The 19467-nt window shown below is 36.9% G+C and overlaps 1 protein-coding gene across 4 annotated transcripts in view; it reads left to right on the top strand.

The window, feature by feature from the left end:
• Positions 1–19467, top strand: part of LOC141494331 (alkylglycerol monooxygenase-like) — a 240778-nt gene that overhangs the window by 15079 nt on the left and 206232 nt on the right. For all 4 annotated transcript variants that reach the window (XM_074195411.1, XM_074195410.1, XM_074195408.1 and 1 more), the window contains exon 3: positions 7805–7900. In XM_074195411.1, the coding sequence (XP_074051512.1) occupies positions 7805–7900 (96 nt within the window). The remainder of the gene's footprint in view (positions 1–7804; positions 7901–19467) is intronic.

Genomic DNA, 19467 nt, shown 5'->3' with positions numbered 1-19467 from the left:
TCTAGGGTAGTGAATTAAGTTTATCAAAGGTATTTTTTTTTTGCTTTAGAAATGTATATACTTTTAAATTTGTGCTTATATTTATACTCATACATTGAAGTATATACATTTGTGGACAATTAGGGGGTAGAGAGCTGATCCTAGAGTCAGGAAGATTTGTCCTCCTGAGTTCAAATCTGACCTCAGACACTTAATAGCTCTGTGACCCTGGGCATGTCACTTCACCCTGTGTTGGTCTCAGTTTCTTAGTATGTAAAATGAACTGGAGAAGGAAATGGCACACTACTCCGGTATCTCTGCCAAGGATACTCCAAATGAGGTCATGGAGTATTGGTCAAGCCTGAAAAATAAGTGAACAACAAAAATAAATGTCTGTGTTTACCTTTGGCCATAGACATGCTTACGTTTCACTAAATACATTTGTATCACCCCATTAAGATTTGCTGCCATAAATCCTGTCTGTAATAAATCTATTATTTTCCATTTTTTTACAGATGAGAGGAATGACTCAGAAGGGTCAATGATTTCCCCAAATTCAACCATTACATCCTAGGGGAGGAATTCCTTTCTATACTGAAGCTCCTAGAATTTAAATGATAGGACATAGGGGTCCAGCTTGGTCAGTCAATACTATTTATTAAGAGCCTATGGTGTGCTGTATTGCAGTCCCTGCCTTGAGAAACTCACATCCAGTGGTTGGAGCAGAATGAAACCTTCCTTTCCTGGCATTGCTTGATTTTGGGGAGGTGGCTTTCTCCCATTGTATCACTGGTCTTGAGCAGATCATACATCCTTTTTTGTCTGCCAAAGTGGACAGGCTAAGGAAAGAGCTGCCCTGCCTCCCTGGGAGAACTGGAACCAAAAAGAGGCAGTTCAGTCCCACAGATAGAGTGATGACATCAGACCAGTCACGCTACATAGTCCTGGGGAAATCATTTCTCTTCTGGAAATTCATCCCCTCATCTGTAAAAGGAGCGGCGTCCAGTGTCTCTTCCAACTCAAAATCCATGCTCTCTCTATTCAAGGTTAAAGACATCAAAGTCTGTCTTGTATGCTGAATGAAGATGAGCCTGCATGTCCCAAAGATTCCTGTTTAGTGACAGGATCCTGAGTCCTCCAAGTCTATTTGCAGTTTTAGTGAAGAGATCATCTTGGGATGATCTCTGGTGAGACTGATCTGAATATCCCTGGAGACCAACAAACAGTGACCTTTTACAAGCTCTTGCATCTAACCAAGTTCTGTTAACATGGAATGATAACAAGTCATGGAAATTGGTAGTTGCTAAGGCAACAATACACATGGAAATAAATGATAAATTAGCCAGGACTTCAAAGGGAAAGTGCAACTATCAAAGAAAAAGCTAATCTGTGCTCAGAAAGCTTTACTTTGTACCAAGGACAACTGGCCTGTCAGAAGGAACCTTCTTTGTTCAAACTACTTTGGAAGTAAATTGCTTAACTAACATTTAAAAATAACAACGTTAAAAGTTCAATATTTACTGGACATTATAAACCATAGTGTGAGTGTTCTGCAAGCTGAATTTAATAAGGATGGCCCATTTGATATGACTTCAATATCCTTCAATTGCTACTCTCTTTCCTTAATTAATCTATTTCATTACATTTATGTTTATTCCATCTAAACTTATTTATTACTGTATCACCATTTGTCTCTGTCTCTGTCTCTGTCTCTCTCTCAATCATGTCACTCATTAGAAAATCAATTATTTTTTTGGATAGATATATTGCTTTCCATTTCATATACATTTCTGTAGATACTTATATAGAATAAGAAAGTTATTTTTTCTGGCTAGGTATGATTTGTACTGGAGGGGAAAGATAGATGAATATAAGGAAAATAATCCAGAAAATTAAAATTATTATTTAATTATGTTAATACTCAAATTAGAAAAAACCCACTGAAAAATAATCTTGGAAACCCTTAAAATATACTTTTCATATAGTTATGTGATATATATATATATATATATATATATATATATGAGCTAATAATCATGCAGACACAGCACAGCCCAGATGCTCCTCTCCACTACTTCAATTATTAATAAAAATGCAAATTAAGAGAGAAAATTTAATGCATTACCAGCAGGTACAAAGAGACAAATTAGTCTTCTTTGCAGATGACATGATTATTTACTTAGTAAATGAGAAAAGAAATGAACTAAATGATTAGTAGCTTCTTTCCCCCCATCATAATCATTGCAGTTAAAGACTCCTATGTGAATACCAGGATATCCCTCTATTTCTATGAAGTAGTATAGTTTCAATTCAGTTATGTAAAATGAACTTGCTGAGCATACACAATTTGCATCTTTTATTGACCCCTCAGTTAGATTATAAATTCCTCACATTTTATTTTCTCTTTTCCATGTCACTCATCTCTCCCAAAAATCCTGTCTCATTTTTGGGTCTCTTTGTAGATAGTCACCTAAAACATTCAGAGTTAATACTGTCTTTTCACTCCCTGACTCTCCTCATTCTTCTCTTAGCTTCTTGAAAAATTCTCAATACTAGGTCTGACCATTATTACTCCAACTCCCCCAACTTTGTTTCCCTTTCTTTTCCCAAAAATATCATAAATGGTTTTACAAATATCAAATGATAACTGTGACATGATTCCTGGACCTTTACACAATATCACACTTTTTGAAGCTATTGATTTAACCCCCCCACTCCATGTTTTCCTGACCCCTCCCTCTTCCCCTTCCACAAGCATTGGTGAAGCTATAGGAGTTCAGTCAACCCACATCTCTCTGCAACATTGTGATTGTTCCAAGCGAACATAGAGATCTCATGGGTTCAAAGCCCCATTCAAGTATTCAAACATTTCTTTGCTTGATCTTGGGGGTTTTGAGGATGTGTAGCCTGGTTAGATAAACAGACCTGTAAATAAATTCCCATTATTTATGCTACTTAAAAATGGATGGCTAGACAAAAAAGGCACCTAGAGGTCTTGGGGAGATGACCGCGCCTGAAAATCCTCTTTCAACTGCATCCTCCTACTTCTCGCCATATTTAAAAATGTAAACTATTTTCCTTGGATGTTTTCGCTAGTAGAAGGAGGACAGATTCTTTTCACGGCCTAGCGTGAAGGTCTTTAAGGCATTTCCTCTCATCTCGACAAATGAAGAAGATCAAGTATTGAATGGTCATTTAAGTAACCAGGACCACTGCATGCCAGGCTTGCTTGGTAGCTGCAGAGGCAGCTAGGTGCCATGGTGGAGAGTGTTGGACCTGGAGTCTCACATGTAATGATTATGTGGTCCCAGGCAAATCACTTGACCTCTCTTGGCCTCAGGTTCCTCCACTGTAAAATGGAAGTAATTACAGTACTTACTTCTAGGGCTGTGAGGATCAAATGAGACAGTCTTTATAAAATGCTTAGCACAGTAACCGAACATAATAGATCCTATATACATACTGATTCCTTCAGTCTCTATCAAAATTTTAAAGAAACCACATGCTACCATTGACCAATCAAATGGCACAGAATAGATTACGACACGCCTTTGGTATTTGGCAGTGAGATAAAATGAGCCTGATTTTAAAATTCCTAATAAGTAGCTAGGTGGTTCAATGAAGAAGATACTGAACCTGGAGTCAGGAAGACCTGAATTCAAGTCCAGTCTCAGACACTCACTAGCTGTGTGACTCTGGGCAAATCCCTTAACCATTGGTGGCCTTAATCTATTGGAAAAGGAAATGGCAAACCACTCTCATATTTTTTGTTAAGAAATCTCCATACTGGGTCATGAAAAGAGAAACTAATTAAACAACAATATCATTATTTTTCTTTTGTATGGGAAGCTAGCTGGTACAATGGATAGAATATCATGCCTGCATTCAGGAAGTATCTGAGTTCAAATCTAGCCTCAGAAGCTTACTGGCTGTGTGACTATAAGCAAATCACTTAACCCTTTTTTGCTTCATAACCTCATCCTTAAAATGGGTGCACACTGAAGAAGGAAATGGTAAACCATTCCAGTATCTTTTTTTTAGGTTTTTGCAAGGCAAATGGGGTTAAGTGGCTTGCCCAAGGCCACACAGCTAGGTAATTATTAATTGTCTGAGACTGGATTTGAACCCAGGTACTGCTGACTCCAAGGCCGGTGCTTTATCCACTACACCACCTAGACTCCCCATCCAGTATCTTTTTAAAAAAAATTTATAGGCTTGTTTGCAAGGCAATGAGGTTAAGTGGCTTGGCCAAGGCCACATAGCTGGGTAATTATTAAGTGTCTGAGTCTGGATTTGTACTCAGGTACTCCTGACCCGGGGATCAGTGCTCTATCCACTGCTCCACCTAGTCTCCCCTATTCTAGTATCTTTACCAAAGAACTCCCTTGGGCAAAATCCCTGGGATCACATTGAGTCAGACACGATTAAACAAGTGAACAACAATAAGCCAATAAATATAGATGAAATATATCACTAGGAAAGGGGTTGAAATTTGGATTCACAGGACCTGGGTTCAAATATTATCTCTGCCTCTTATGATTTGTGTGATAGTAAAGCACTTCATTTCGCTGGGCCTTGTGACCTCTGAGGCCACTTCTAGCTCTGAGTCAATAACCCTCTGTCTATTTGTAGTGCAGAAATGTAGAAGAATTCATAGAAGTAAACTATTATTCTTGTTCTTTGGCAATCACTTCAAAGAGGTTTGATTGGAGCCTTATTAAGGCACAAGTCACCAGTAAAGCTTTTGGACCTTCTACATCTCAGCAGAGAGATTCCCTCAGTTTTTGAGTTTCCCTCCAAAAGAAAAATTCATCCCTTGGTATCCAAGCTTCTGGCAATATGTTTTTCTAAACGTAGTTAGGTTGGTCATACAATGGTGGACAACCGATAGATTTTCAGAAGGCATTTCAGGTCTTTCCAGTTGTGGAGACCTAGACAGAGGTTGTGACTGTCTAGAAGTGTCAAAGTTTCTTCTGTTCTAAAACGAGGCACCTGGGTAGGATTCTATCAGAAGATCCTTGATAATTCTGAGTTCAGTGGTCATGTCCCCACTGTAAGTTGGGAGAGCAGAAAAAGAATGTTAGTTCTCTTTTAAAGGACAAATGTAAATGGGGGTTTTAAAATATTCAAGAGAAAAGACTTTGTTGAGTGACAAGAAAACTCTGTCCCCTGCATCTTCCAGACTTGGTTTGACATCTAGAAAAATGTTAAACTCTTTAATATACTCAGATGATGCTCATTCACTTGACCATCCCTTAGTTATTTATTATTTTTTTATTTATTGAAGACAAGGGCTTGAATGACTTGCCCAAGTTTGCACAGTCAGGCAATTATTATTAAGTGTCTGAGACCGGATTTGAACTCAGGTCCTCCTGACTCCAGGGCCAGTGCTCTATCCACTGCACCAACTAGCTGCCCCTGACCATCCCTTAGTTCTATTCATTTGGAGTAAAATGAAAGATTTGGACTTTATGTTTTATAAGATTTTATAAAAGTGAATGATTTTATTGCTCTTATGTAGGTCAAGTTAATTAATTTGTCTACTTTAAATGTACTATAAATATACCTAAAAGTGAGTCTCAAGAATGACTTGCCTGTGAAGCAGTAATATAAATTTAAGACTTTTTCTACCCCTTTTTTGATAGCATCTGACTTTAGCCACATTAGCCAACCCAACTGTCTCTGGAGATACTATCTACTCTTCACTAATATATGCAGGAAAAGCTCACATCATGTAAAGACTTCCCATATTTATTGTGTGTTAATGGAAACTATGTGAAATTATTTGGTCAAATGTCTTTTGTGATGGCCACATTCCAAAGAAATGACTTGTGGTTTTTTTTTTTTTTTAGTTTAATAATGGTGTAATGAATACAATAAATACAATGTGAGCCAACAACATTTAGAAAGTTTGCCTCCCGTATTTGTATTCTGTGTCCTCTGCTCAGAGCCAAGGGAGATATAAAGTTTGTATAAGAAATGGTCTTTGCCTTCATGGAATTCTTGAGGTCATCAATGAAGAAGAAAAAAGAAGACTCCCATAAATCAGCCTATTCTCATATAAAAAATTGGAGAGTTACAGGAAATCCTTGAAATGACATTTTGTCTAATTGCAGACAAATAGCTTTAAACTAGTTCAAAGGTATTTATTTCTCCATGGCAGAAGGGACCTCAAAGATCAATTTTGAGAGTTTCTGACTTATCTGAATTGGGAGCACTGGGTCACATTCAAATATGGAAAGGAGAAGGCTTATTGTTTCTTCCTTTTCTGTTCCTATGGAGTTTTTTCATTTAATAAAATATTTCCTGCCAACATACAGTAATTCTAGAAGGATCAAAGTAATTAGAAGAAAACATTAGCTTCTGTTTACTTGTGGATGCAAACCAGCCCTGTGGTCGGAGCAGAAGTTGTTTTCCTAAAGGCAGAAGCGTTTCAGTCTGTTAGAAAATCCAGTCCAGAAGATTTTTCTTCTACCAGAACACTCTGATGCTTGGCACTCTCTTGTGATTGTTTATTGCAGTTGTTTTGGTTTCTTTTCCTCAGGTGGTTTCTGTGGAAGATGGTTGTTGTTTGTCCCTTGTTGTGAAAGGCATCTTTGACATTGTAGCTAATGTCTGCAGATGATGGTTACCTAGGAGTCATCTGAAATAGGAAAATCTGTTCCCTTGACCTTTCCATTCATCAGTTACTCTTCCTATATAATAGATTTAAAGCTGGAAGGGATTTTGATCTATTTAATCCAAGTCCCCAGTTTATAGATGAGAAAGCTGAATCTTAATGAGGACAGAGACCTATATGACAACCAATGCAGACATTAGGATCCAAATCCCGTCTTCTGGACACCCATTCCTCTCCCTCTTCCTCTTCTCACAGGTGTGGTGGTATGGGCAGCTCCATCACGGTGTACATGCAAATTCAAAATGAAGGAACAGAGGGAGCAAGGAGTGGAAGAGACAGAGACAGAGAAACAGAGACAAGAGGAAGAGACGCAGAGAGACAGATATATATATATATATATATATATATATATATATATATATACATACAGAGAGAGAGAGACAGAGAGAGAGACAGAGAGAGACAGAGAGAGACAGAGAGACAGAGAGACAGAGAGACAGAGACAGAGATGGAGGAAGGAAGAAGCCACCCCTTGGCTAGAATTTGAATACTTATCACTTGAACAAGTAGAATGAGAATAAATGGAAATTAACTTTTATGAATCTGTATCTGGCTTGGGAGTGAGAGGATTTGGGTTCAAATCCAAGCTCAGTTACACACTGCCTGTGTCACCTTGGACAGATCCTTTACCTCTGGGGTCTTCAATCCACCCATCTGGAAATGAAGGACTCATATGGCTTCCTGGATCTCTATCATGTCTTGATTATTTCAACCAACAATTAATTATTATGCCATTTATTGTGAGATCCCCTTTGTCTCTCTGGCTTAGTTAACTATCTACCCATTGACCTATCTGAAGAAAAAAGAGCATCTTGAGAGAGTTTTCTCTGGAAAGGAAACATGTTCTCAGCTTCCCAAGGTTAACAGGCTAACGCAGGGAGTGTGCTATGTCAACACACAGGATTCAATTCTTTAAAAGACTGTCAGCAGATTGAGTTTTCCGCATAGCTTTAACCTCATTACAGAATGGAAAACAAATGTCATGAAGTCCAAATGGCTAAGAAATGTATAAGATTTTTTTTAATCATACATGCCTGAAATATCCATTCAGCCTGTGGAGTCACTGATATTTCTTCATGTTTGCTTCAGCTCAAGGGATCATTCTATTATTTTTGTAAAAATTCCTTTTGTTGTTTTTTCGGTCAGATCTTTTACTGTCCCCTGGCACTCTTCATCCCTCCGCCGGTGTTCGCTGTCCATATCCAGTTCAATCTTCTCTACCAGTTTTGGATACACACTCAGGTAAATACTGTTTTAAATCCTCTACCTAAACAGCTGGCCTGAGGCAATGTCCTGGAAATCTGCTAGCAACTGATTTATTGTGTAAGAAAAATCTTTGTCTGCTTTCTTTAAGGAAAAACAGCTGTTCATTTTTATTTCTCTTGCAGAATATATATTGCTAAGTTTATAAGAAGCAATGAGGCCAGTTGGTCCCAATTAAATAAAACCATTTTTGAACTATAAAGAATCAAAACATTTTAATACCAGATTTTAATATGAATGTGTGTTGTACTCTAGCTTATTAAACTTGGGAAGAGAAAGGATGGTGAAATTCCATGAGTTGTAGAGATAGAAATTCCAATTAGAACTATCTAGTTACTCAGGGTGAAAACTTCAATCAGGTCTATTGATTTGAGAAAAAGGAAAACAGAAAATTGGAGGCAGTTCAACTGTGGTATTAGAAAAATTTTAGAACTTTCTATTTGTTTTGTTCATAAACAATATCCCATCATTGCTGGGTAACATAAAAATGCTATATGCATCAGAAGGCTGACATCCGGGATAACATATATAAAAATAGGCAATTCTAAGCTTTTATCTTGAAATGAGCTGGTGAGACCCAGTCATTTATGCTTGACATATAAGCAAAAAAAAAAAAAAAAACACAAGAAAACAAAACCAATCCTAACTCAACAAACAAACAAAAAACCCTGGACTAGAGTCATTAAAATGACAAATAAAATAACTACAATATAAAGGTTGCAAACTTTCTGCAGTAGACACACAAATACAAATGCATGGACACAAAGGTATTTCTTCACACTTTTGCTGCTGATTAAAAAACCATTTGGAGAGTCATTAAGAATTCCTCTGACAGATGCACAAAGTTTATCTGACAATATGGTTTCAAACACGATAATCTCCATGGTGTCTGTAAACCCTCAAACTCTTAAGTCTCTGGGCCTATCAGTCATTTTAGTTACAGTACATTCTAGCTGCCATTTTGGTGAAATTCAAGAGAATACTAATTATTGAGATTAATTAGGCATTTTAGTTATGCTGACTCTTTGTGACTCTATTTGGGATTTTCTTGGCAAAGATAATGGAGTGGTTTGTCATTTCCATCTCCAACCCATTTTACAGATGAGTAAACTAAGTCAAAGAGGCTTAGTGAAGTGACCTGCTGGGGCTCACACAGTTAGGAAGTGGATCTGAACTCAGGTAAAGATCTCTATGGACTGCATCACCTAGCTTCCCAGCAAATGAACAGATAAGATTGTCCTGAATTGTCTTTTGGCTTTATCTTCTTCACATGATTCTTTTGTTTCTTTTTAGAAATCAGGTTCAAATAAAATTACCTTGAAGAAGGAATCATAATCTTTCCTGGAATTGATAAGTCACTTAACATTTATAATGGGATTTATCTGATTTTATCTTCGGAACAGTCCAGTGATTATCTTAGTCCCCCCCCCACCCCATGATCGTCTTAGACCCCCCCATGAGAAAAATGAAGAGTTGGGTAGAAAAACATAGTCATAGAGCTAATAGGTGACCTGGAAAGGATTTGAAAGCATATTTTCTTGACACCCAATCCTGAATTTTATTTACTATGGCCTGGAATCTTTATTTATTATTTTTCATTGAATGAATTAAGATTGTAAGGAGGGTGTCACACAATGTGATATTTGGAATATCAGAAAGAAAACAAAAATCAAGTGAAGGGCTTCTCTGCTCAGTAAAAGATAAGTATAAAAAGAACAAAATCCAGAAAACTTTTTTTAGGTGCTTAAAATATAGAGCAGATTAGAAAGAACTCTGTTTATAACGAACCCAATAGACATCTCTGGAGGTAGTCAGTTCTGTAGCTTTAATTGTGACTGTGTACTTGGAAATTATCATTTGAATTCTTTCAAGTCAGCCAGTAATTTTGTGGCAGTATCATTGACATTGAATTAATTTCTCCATTATTTGACTCAATTCTTCGTCGGAGAGAATATCCTATGATTCATCTGAATGTTTCCTGATCTGGTGCACATTTGGAGTTGAGAAATTGTTGGTGAAAATAAAACATTATACCTAATTTGACCAGAAGACATATTTATAGTCAAGATACAACTCTAAATTAGTTATTCTGATAAATTTAAAGATGGCCAAATGGCAAATGAAGATCTAATGGAAATTATGGCTCATCAAAGATATAGGTGTTGCCCTTATGTCCTCAATTTCCTCCATAGAGGCCAGTCTGACTGTTGTGCCCAGAAATCTCCACCTAATTATGGGTACCAATTGGAGGGCAACTTTCTGGCATCATTTTGTTGATTTCTTTTCCACTAACATCTTTCTCCCCATGTTTACCAGTTCAGTTCAGCTGGAGTTCAGGGGGACTCAATGGAGCTGGTTATGTTGTTTCTCTGACCTCAGGGAAGCTATGGGGACCTAACTTTCTCTTCCACTCCAAATGCAAAGGAAAAAGGGTGTGATTTCTTCTCAGATCCCCAGGATTTTTAGGGGTTGTTAGGTTCAGCGTCTTCATTTTACAGGTGAAGCAACTGAGTTGAGGAAAGATAAAAGCAAACAAGCAACACTTTTGAGGAAGCAGGGATCTCTTTCCACTTTGGGGAGAGTTGTAATGGAATTTGGAACTGTTAGAAGCATCCATTTTCCTTCTAGCTCCTTTTTTTTGTAACTCTTTCCCCTGACTTTTATTTTTCCTTTCACTGTTTCCAGCTTCAGGACATAAAATACAACTTCTCAAGGTTCCATGGGCTGTGCATTGGAGGAGAAATCCAAGAGTTGCATAAAGCTAGCAAAAAGTGGTTTGGTCCATGCTCATGCTTTTTTGGCCCATTTTCTCCAGGATTAAGGGTTTCTTGTCTTAGTGGTGGATAGGGTTACAGGTTAACATAAATAGGAAGAAAAAAGACAGAGAAATTATGTAGCTGAGTATGGGATCTTCACAATTGGATTCCCTTCAGAAGGCTCCCAAACCCATTAAGAAAAGAAAAAAAATGAACCCCACCATAAAAACCATGTGATATTGTCATTAAAAACAATTGACAGGGGCAGCTAGGTAGTTCAGTGGATAGAGCACCAGCCTTGGAGTCAGGAGCACCTGGGTTCAAATCTGGTCTCAGACACTTAACAATTACCTAGCTGTGTGGCACTTAACCCCATTTGCCTTCCAAAAACCTAAGAACAAGAAAATAAAAACAGTTGACAGAAGACACACACCAAGGAAGTGTCTAGAGCACTCAGCCCAGGGAGGCTTTCTTTGATTTTTCTAGGGCCATCATCCTCTTCCCATATTTTCATGACCCGTAAAGACATCTTGGTGTTGTGGTTCTGTCTCACCCGTGGAGCAGATTACCCAAGCTTTGTGACAACTAGTCTACTTTTAGCAGCTCCTAGATCTTTTTTCACTGATTTCTCAACAGCTAGCTCTGTTCCAGGTGGTTTCAGTTGCTGGGATTCTGTCTACTCAATAAATGAACGTCAGCTGTAATCATGACAATGCGATTGTCATTTAACATACATCATATATTTAGCACATAACCTATATCATATATTTTACATATAGCATACATTTAACATATTTTTTTGGTGGGGGAGGGAGATCTCCAGCTCTTGGAGTTCATTTATCATGGGAAGTATTCAAGCAGAAAGTCCCTTACTGAATATAGACCAACAACTCCAGAGAGTAGTAGAGAACCAAGAGCTTAATGAATTTCTTCCCATTTATTTCATCATTATGGGTCAAAAGCTGGGGAGCAAACAGCTCTTCTGACTGCAAAACCCTTCCAAGGTGCTTGAGCTATAACAGGTGCTTACTGTTTATTGACTATTGACTGAAGGTCAGCTCTTTAAACCTAATGAACCATGCGGCTTCTCCAGTGAATATGTATGTATGTGAGGCTTTGCTAGGGAAAAGAAAATTCATATAAAATGTAAAATAATAATAATGATAATTCACACACACATCTATAGAGAGAGAATTTAAAATATGTAAAGTCTTTAACTACATTATCTCATTTGATCCTAAAAACAGCCTTATGAAGTAGGAATTATTAAGCACCCTTTACCATTGGAAAAGCCGAGTGAAGGTGAAGGGAACCTTGGACAGTTTTATACGATGATGATGAATGATGTTTTTCTCCTTTGTTCTCAAACAAGACCATGACACCAGGGAAGTGATGCCATGTCAAGCATGCGAGTTGGATTTGGGTGAAGGGGGTAATGTGCTAAGTCACCAGCCTCATTTTCTCCTCCAGAGCCAACTGGGTCCAGGGACCAGATACGACTCAGGATGACTGAAGATGCCCCACGAGGCAGTGCTAAGTTATTTGTCCAAGGTCACACAGCTAGTAACTGTGAAGTGCCTCCATTTCATATAGCTGAGTGTGCATATTTCAGTAAAAGGAGAGATTCAAACTTACCTCTTCCTAACTTAAATTTCAATTCTTTATCCACTACTCAACTATAGAATGTCTTTTCTCAGTGTCCCAATCATCTGTGTTCACAGAAGTTCTTAAGTTCTATAGTATAATAGGAAGATACTAAGAACATAATGAAATTTCCAACGTGTCCTGAAAGAAAAACTCCTTTCAAAATATAGTCAAAATGCCTAAATTATTTGGGAATCCATGTCTGTCTAACTGATTTCTGTCTGCCTCTTGCTCTCTGTGTGTATGTCTACATCTTTATTGTTTGTATGTATATTTGTTTACATATATGCACATACAACTAGAAAACATTTAAAAGAAATAAATTAAGATGACATTTGAGTTTTATTCAATATTCATAGCTAGGATTGCAAATGTCATATTTGCAGTCACAGTGCTACAGCCGATGATAGGTTTTTTCAAGGTCATTATCTTTGGTTCCATTTATTTGCTACCTCAGAAAGGGTTGCAATAGATAGTTGGTATCTATGGAGATTTACTTTGCTTGATGGAGTTATAAAGAAAAACCAAACCAAACCATACAAAACACTACTTGTCTTCAAGGAGCTTTCATGATCAAGTATTGGCATAGATTTGTAAATGCAACATAAATTCAAAATAAAGATAAATACTGACCAATCAGCAAGTATTTATTAAGGGTGATCCAGGTGCTGTGACATATACCCAGGTCTACAAAGCAAAGAAAACAAGGGTGAGCCCCCAACCAATAATCAAAAGGACTATGGTAGGAAATACATAACCTGAATCAACAATTAAGGTAGGGAGGCGAAGGGAGAATGTTCTGAGAGTGTCGTCTGTGCAAAGGCCTAGAGGACAGAGTTGGAATCATTTCTACTGATAACAAGACCAACAAAAAGTTGATATTTATATAGGACTTTCAGGTTCACAAGGCCATTATAGATCTTGTCCCCTTCAATTCTCACAACTCAACGGGGGAGGGACTCTTACTATCTTCATTTTATATATGAAAAAACTGAAGCTGGAAGAATTTGAGTGATTTACTTAAGATTATAAAGCTAGTACATACCTGAGGGAGGATTGGATTCAGTTCTTCCTGACGGCTTTAATTTCTAACTTCTCCTTTGCAATCCACTGCTCTAAAAGCTATAGGCAGAGCAGGGTTTTGAGGGGAAATTGTTTTCAAGGAATAGCCAGTAGGTCAGTTTAAACAAGAGCTATATGTGTTAGGTGTTGAAGATACATGTAAGAAAAAGAAACCCATTCCCTGCCCTCAAACAAATTTTAATATGACAAGGAAAGCTAATATACAAAATGTAACTAAAAATGGAAATGACATAGGATACTTGTGTAGATTGGATGATAATGATAATGATGAAGTGGAATCCAAGCAGAGGAACTTGAGACAAAGGAAAATATATCATTTTAAAAATATTCTTTCCATTATATTTTTTATTTGTTAGATATTTTTCAATTCTTTGTAAAAAAAAGTTAACATTTGTTTTTTATAAAATTTTGTTTCAAATTCTCTCCCCCTCTGCCTTCCCCCAACCTTGAGAAGGCAAGCAATTTGCTATACATTACATATGAAAAGTCTTGCAAAACATTTCCATATTATTCATTATCCAAAACAAAACAGTATCCAATAAAAACAAAACAAAAATAGTAAAGTAAAAGGAAAAAATGCTTCAATCTGTATTTAGACTACAATCAGGTCTTTGTTTGGAGGTGAATAGCATTTTTCATCATGAGAACTGTCTTGCATCATTGCGTTTGTATTGATCAGAATAGTTAGGTCATTCCTAGGTGATCCATATGCCACCATGTTCAAGTTCTCCCACTTGAATATCTCCTCAATTTCCAATTCTTGGTCACTACAAAAAGAGAGGCTATAAAGATGTTTGTGTATATATGTATTTTTTCCTTTTCCTTTGATTTTGAGATACAAACCGAGTAGTGGTATTACTGGGTCAAAGGTGTGCAACGTTTTATAATCCCTCAGGCAAAATTCTAAATTGCCCCACCAAATGGTTGGATCAGTTCACAACTCCACTAACAGTGAGTTGGTGTCCCAATTTTTCTACATCCCTCCTACATTTTTCATTTTCTTTCTCTGTCATATTAACCAATATGATACATGTGATGTGGTACCTTAGAGTTTTAATTTGCATTTCTGTATTCAATAATGATTTAGAACATTTTTTCATATGATTAAAGATAGCTTTGGTTTCTTACTCTAAAAACTACCTGTTGATATCCTTTGATCATTTATCAATTGAGACATTATTCTTATTTTTATTATTCATATTTTATATATTTGACTTAATTCTCTCTATATTTGAGAATTGATGCCTTTATCAGAGAAACTGACTGTAATGCTTTTCTTCTATTTTCCTGCTTTCCTTCTATCTTGGCTGAATCAATTTTGTTTGAACAAAATCTTTTAATTTGCTGTAATCAATATCATCTATTTTATACTCCATAATTATCTCCATCTTTAGTTTGGTCATACATTCTTCCCTTATCCACAGATATAACATATATGATATTCCATATTCCCATGAATCATTTATGATAGTACCATTTATTTCTAAATCATGTACCCATTTTGAGTTTATCTTGATATATATATATATATATATATATATGTATATGTATATGTATATGCACACACACATTGTGAGATGGTGTAACCTAATTTCTACCAAATTGGTTTCCAATTTAACCAACAAAGCTTATATCTTTCGGTTTATCACACACTTGATGTACTAGGGCTCTTGCTTCATATGCCATCAGTATCACAAGAATCCCTGTAGGTCATGAGGGCTATTTTCCCTTATTCTTACTGAGGCAACATGGAGACCTGGAAGGGAAGAGCATCCAACTCTAGCCCTAATTCAGCCTCTGACTCTACCACAGCACATTTCAAAGGATCCCTTGGGTTTAATGTAATGTCTATATGAATCATAATAGATAATTTTTGTGTAATAGATCCTATGTCAATGTAATTATTTTATAAATTACATTTCATATATTTTCCTTCTCTTTAAGCTTGAGGCAATTCCAGAAGACTCCTGGCGTTAATATTCATGTCTCTTAATAGGTCACTAAGCACTCCAAGGATATTAATGCATTTATTCATCGCATCCCTATGAGGTGGTTGCTATAAGCACGAAAATTCCCCTTTTATATATTAAATTTAACAACCATTTATTAAACACCAATTAAGTACTGTTTGACTATAAGGGCACTGAGAGTCAGAGAATCTTAATGACTGTATTGTATCACTCACTGTGCTAAAAGTCTTAGAGGCATGATTTAAACCTAGGTCTCTCTTGCTAGGAAGAACTGTATTTTTTCCTCACTCTACAGTACGGACTCTTGTTCCATTAAACAAAGCTGGTAGTTTTTTTTTGCAAGGTAATGGGGTTAAGTGACTTGCCCAAGGTCACACAGATAGACAATTAAGTGTCTGAGTCTGGTTTGAATTCAGGTCCTCCTGACTCCAGGGTTGGTGCTCTCTCCACTGTGCCACCACATTCCCCCTAAATCTGATAGTTTTAAAATCATTATGGTTCTTATGATTTTCTTCTCTTTCCTTTTTATCTTTTTTCTTGTACCCTTTTGTGAAATTATGAAAAGGTCTGTCCCTATTCCTCCTCATTCCCTGCCTCACTGATCTAATCTCATTCAATGACTATTGGCATTATCTTTATGCCAAATCCTTCCCAAAGCTTTATGTCTCCCTTTGCCTTCTTTCCCAAGTTTAAGAAACATAGCGCTAATAGTCTAGTGGACTTGGTGTGACATAGTTTGTGGATAGAGGATAGTTCTTGATATGTAAGGAGTGGATCACACCAAATAACTTACTTAACATCTCAGTGTCCCCAGGGAAGTCTCCATAATTACATATTATTCTTCAGTTGCCAATCTTTCTCAGTAAAGAGAATGTCTATATCTCGCATTCCTTCTGATGAGAACAGCATGACTTTGTTCTAAAGAACCAAACTGTGTTTCATTAGAAATGTGGAAACAAGAATGTTTTCTGCAAATTCATTATTTTATTACTTATGTTCTTTTCCTAAAGACAAGTCTCATCTGTTTTTGGAAATAGGAACTGAAGCATGTTCCTTTGGAATGATAGCAAAAACTCCCCTTTTTCCCCCTTCATTGACAGCTAATGCAGCCAGAAGATGATGAAGATTGGCCTTCAACATAATATATGACTAACAGAGTTCCTCACCTTCACTGTTTAATGTAAAAGCATTCCCCAACCTCATTCTCCAGTCAAGCTAGACTTCCCCTCCTGAGTTCTCTAGTAGGGATTCATCAGAACAAGACTCCCTGTGACCTTCTTTATGATCCCAACAGCTGATCCCTCTAGATTGTTTTATTTTCAAATTATAAATATTGTTTTTTCACTCCATAGCAGGGAAATTTGGCTACCTCCACATTAGGTGCCTACTGAAGTAGAAAACTGCCTAATCAGATAAGAAAACATTTGGTGGTGAATAAATCAGCCTTCATGGAGGATTTCAAAGTGCGAAACTCCACAGATGAGGGCCTATTCAAGGAGGTCTGCTTTTCTCTGCTGCCCCATAGAGTAATCAGATGGCCAATATGGCCGCAGTAGCCATCTGTAAAAACACCAGGACATGTTGTCATGAATTAACTCTGAAGCTCTGGTGGGGAATGTAATTAAGATTTTATTTTTTACATTTCCTTACCAGATGGCCCCAAAGATAAATTCATCTTCAAATGTCCACATTGATTAAGATTTGAGAAAGGAAATTGTTTATTGTTTTAGAGTCAACCACGCCAGAAAATAGACTCAAATTACTTTTCTCTGCTTATGGTATCCATGGACTTCATCACAATCTTCAGACAATTAAATAAGGACCAATTACAGATTTAAAAGATGAAGAGAGGTATGTTCTCTAACAATATTGCTACCATCTGGATAGTTTTCATTCCATTCATTTTATTCCATTCCATTCTGTTGTAGAAAGCATGTAAATGCCTCTCTAAACTAAGATTTCAATAGTTAATGGTGACAAAAGTTGTGTTCAATATTTGATGAATATATTGGATTTTGTAATCCTATCTATTCTAATAATTTAAAGGAAAAAAAAAAAGTATTTTGGAGTGGTGCAGCTACCGGTATGTAAAACTTCCTCCTAATGCTAATACACTTAGAGACCATAACCTAACTGTTCATGATCATAAGCCAGCAAAGAAAATGAGGATAAAGACACTCTTGGACCCACATTTGGCATTACAGCTTTAGGAAAATCTTCCATCCTTCCAATAAGTTTCTACATACAAAGTAAAGAATTAGTATTCTGCAGTAATTCATAATCCAGAGGTGTGCTGGCAAGTGAATAAGCAGTTCTTTGCCTCATTTTTCTCCCTCCTGCTCCAATACCACAGGAAAATGTGTTTCATTGTCTACCTTCCAAATCCAAGCTTTGTCATTAAAATTAATCTGAGTTCACTTGCAATTAATTATTTTTTTAGTTTTTGCAAGTCAACAGGGTTAAGTGGCTTGCCCAAGGCCACACAGCTAGGTCATTATTAAGTGTCTGAGGCCACATTTGAACTCACATACTCCTGACTCCAGGGCCAGTGCTCTATCCACTGCACCACCTAGCTGCCCCTACTTGAAATCAATTTTCAAAATATTTTGATTACTGTTCATATTACTCTTGTTTGGATTTGCTTTCTATCAGTTAGTGCAAACTTTTCAGTGTTTTTATGAATTCATACTAATGATGTATTCGAAGAAAAGAACAACAAAAACAGCCACCACAAACATGCGCTCTTCAAAGTGTCATAGCAACCCATGAGGAATGACATTGGCAAGTTTAAGAGACCGAAGTCACGTACATTTGATAAGTGACTTGGTCTTTTGCTTGATGTGGGTATAGGAAATCACATCTCCTTGATTCAGGCAGGATTCAGAAATATGGAAATGAGGACTGTGCTTTTCCATTCTCTGTCCCATTCCACTTCAATCTTGTGGCCCACCTTAGGGTCTGTCTAGAGCCATCAAGAAAGGAAACTCTTACATTATATTATTATGTAATTGTATTATCTCATACTTTATGTTTCTTCCTTAACAATATGATTTCTCTGCCATCACATTCAACTGAGATCAACATATAATGGAACTGATGTAAACACTAACAGAATGCCTTCTGTGGGGGGTGGGGGGAGGGAAGCAAGAATGGGGGGAAAATTGTAAAATTCAAAATAAATAAAACCTTTCTTAAAAAAATAAAATATATAAAAAAGAAAAGAAAAGAAACTCTTTGCTGCTTTTCTCATAACCTAGGGATAGAAGAGAGGCTGTTGTATTTAAATCCACCTAAGGGATTAGTTTAAGGGACCTGGAACAGTGTAAGTGGTTAATAAACGTAAATTGACCAACTGATTGACATTAGGCATTCATTCCTTCTTTAGATTCGAAGCCCCAGCTAGGTAAAAGGAACTGAGCAAACAAGCTGATACTACCCAGACAATAGGGGGTTCAATATTTCACATTATTTTGTATTCAGAAAGCAGGTCAGCAGATTTTTTTGGTCTCTAGTCTAATGCAAGTCAAATGGAAGTGTGGGAGATAAAAGTAGGTTGGGGCTAACTTGGGAAAGACTTGGATGCCATCATAGAGAGTTTAGGCTTTGTTCTATAGGTCAGCATTTCTAAAAGTGATGGAACTGCTTTGTGAAAGGGACATGAAAGGAGACTGCAGAAGGTTTGGGGATCATCTGCTTGTGAGAGTGACTATTTCTCTGGTCATTTCATCTTTCACTGTTTTTTCCTCTTTGGAACTCATGAGGGTGGGTGGAGAATTGAGGGTGTTTGGGTTTATGGCTTCACCAGCCAAGACCAGAGAATTCCTTGAGAAAGAGTGAATAAGCATGTGTGTGTGTGTGTGTGTGTGTGTGTGTGTGTGTGTGTGTGTGTGTAACTAAAAATATACCTTTGGCCCCTTCAGTAAGGTACTTGATCTCTATTTCTTTGTACACAAGCAGCATATTCTTTAAATGTTTTAATTTTCCTTAATTATTCTCTTTCGTTTTCCTTTAATTTTTTCTTTGAGGGTGAAAATGGAGAAGCTAGATAGTAAAGAATAGCAAGTAAATATGAACAAGAAATAGGAAAGGAGGT

Source organism: Macrotis lagotis, chromosome 7, assembly GCF_037893015.1.
Source record: "Macrotis lagotis isolate mMagLag1 chromosome 7, bilby.v1.9.chrom.fasta, whole genome shotgun sequence".
In the NCBI taxonomy this organism is placed as follows: Eukaryota; Metazoa; Chordata; class Mammalia; order Peramelemorphia; family Peramelidae; genus Macrotis; species Macrotis lagotis.
This window is presented reverse-complemented; position numbering and strand designations above follow the sequence as displayed.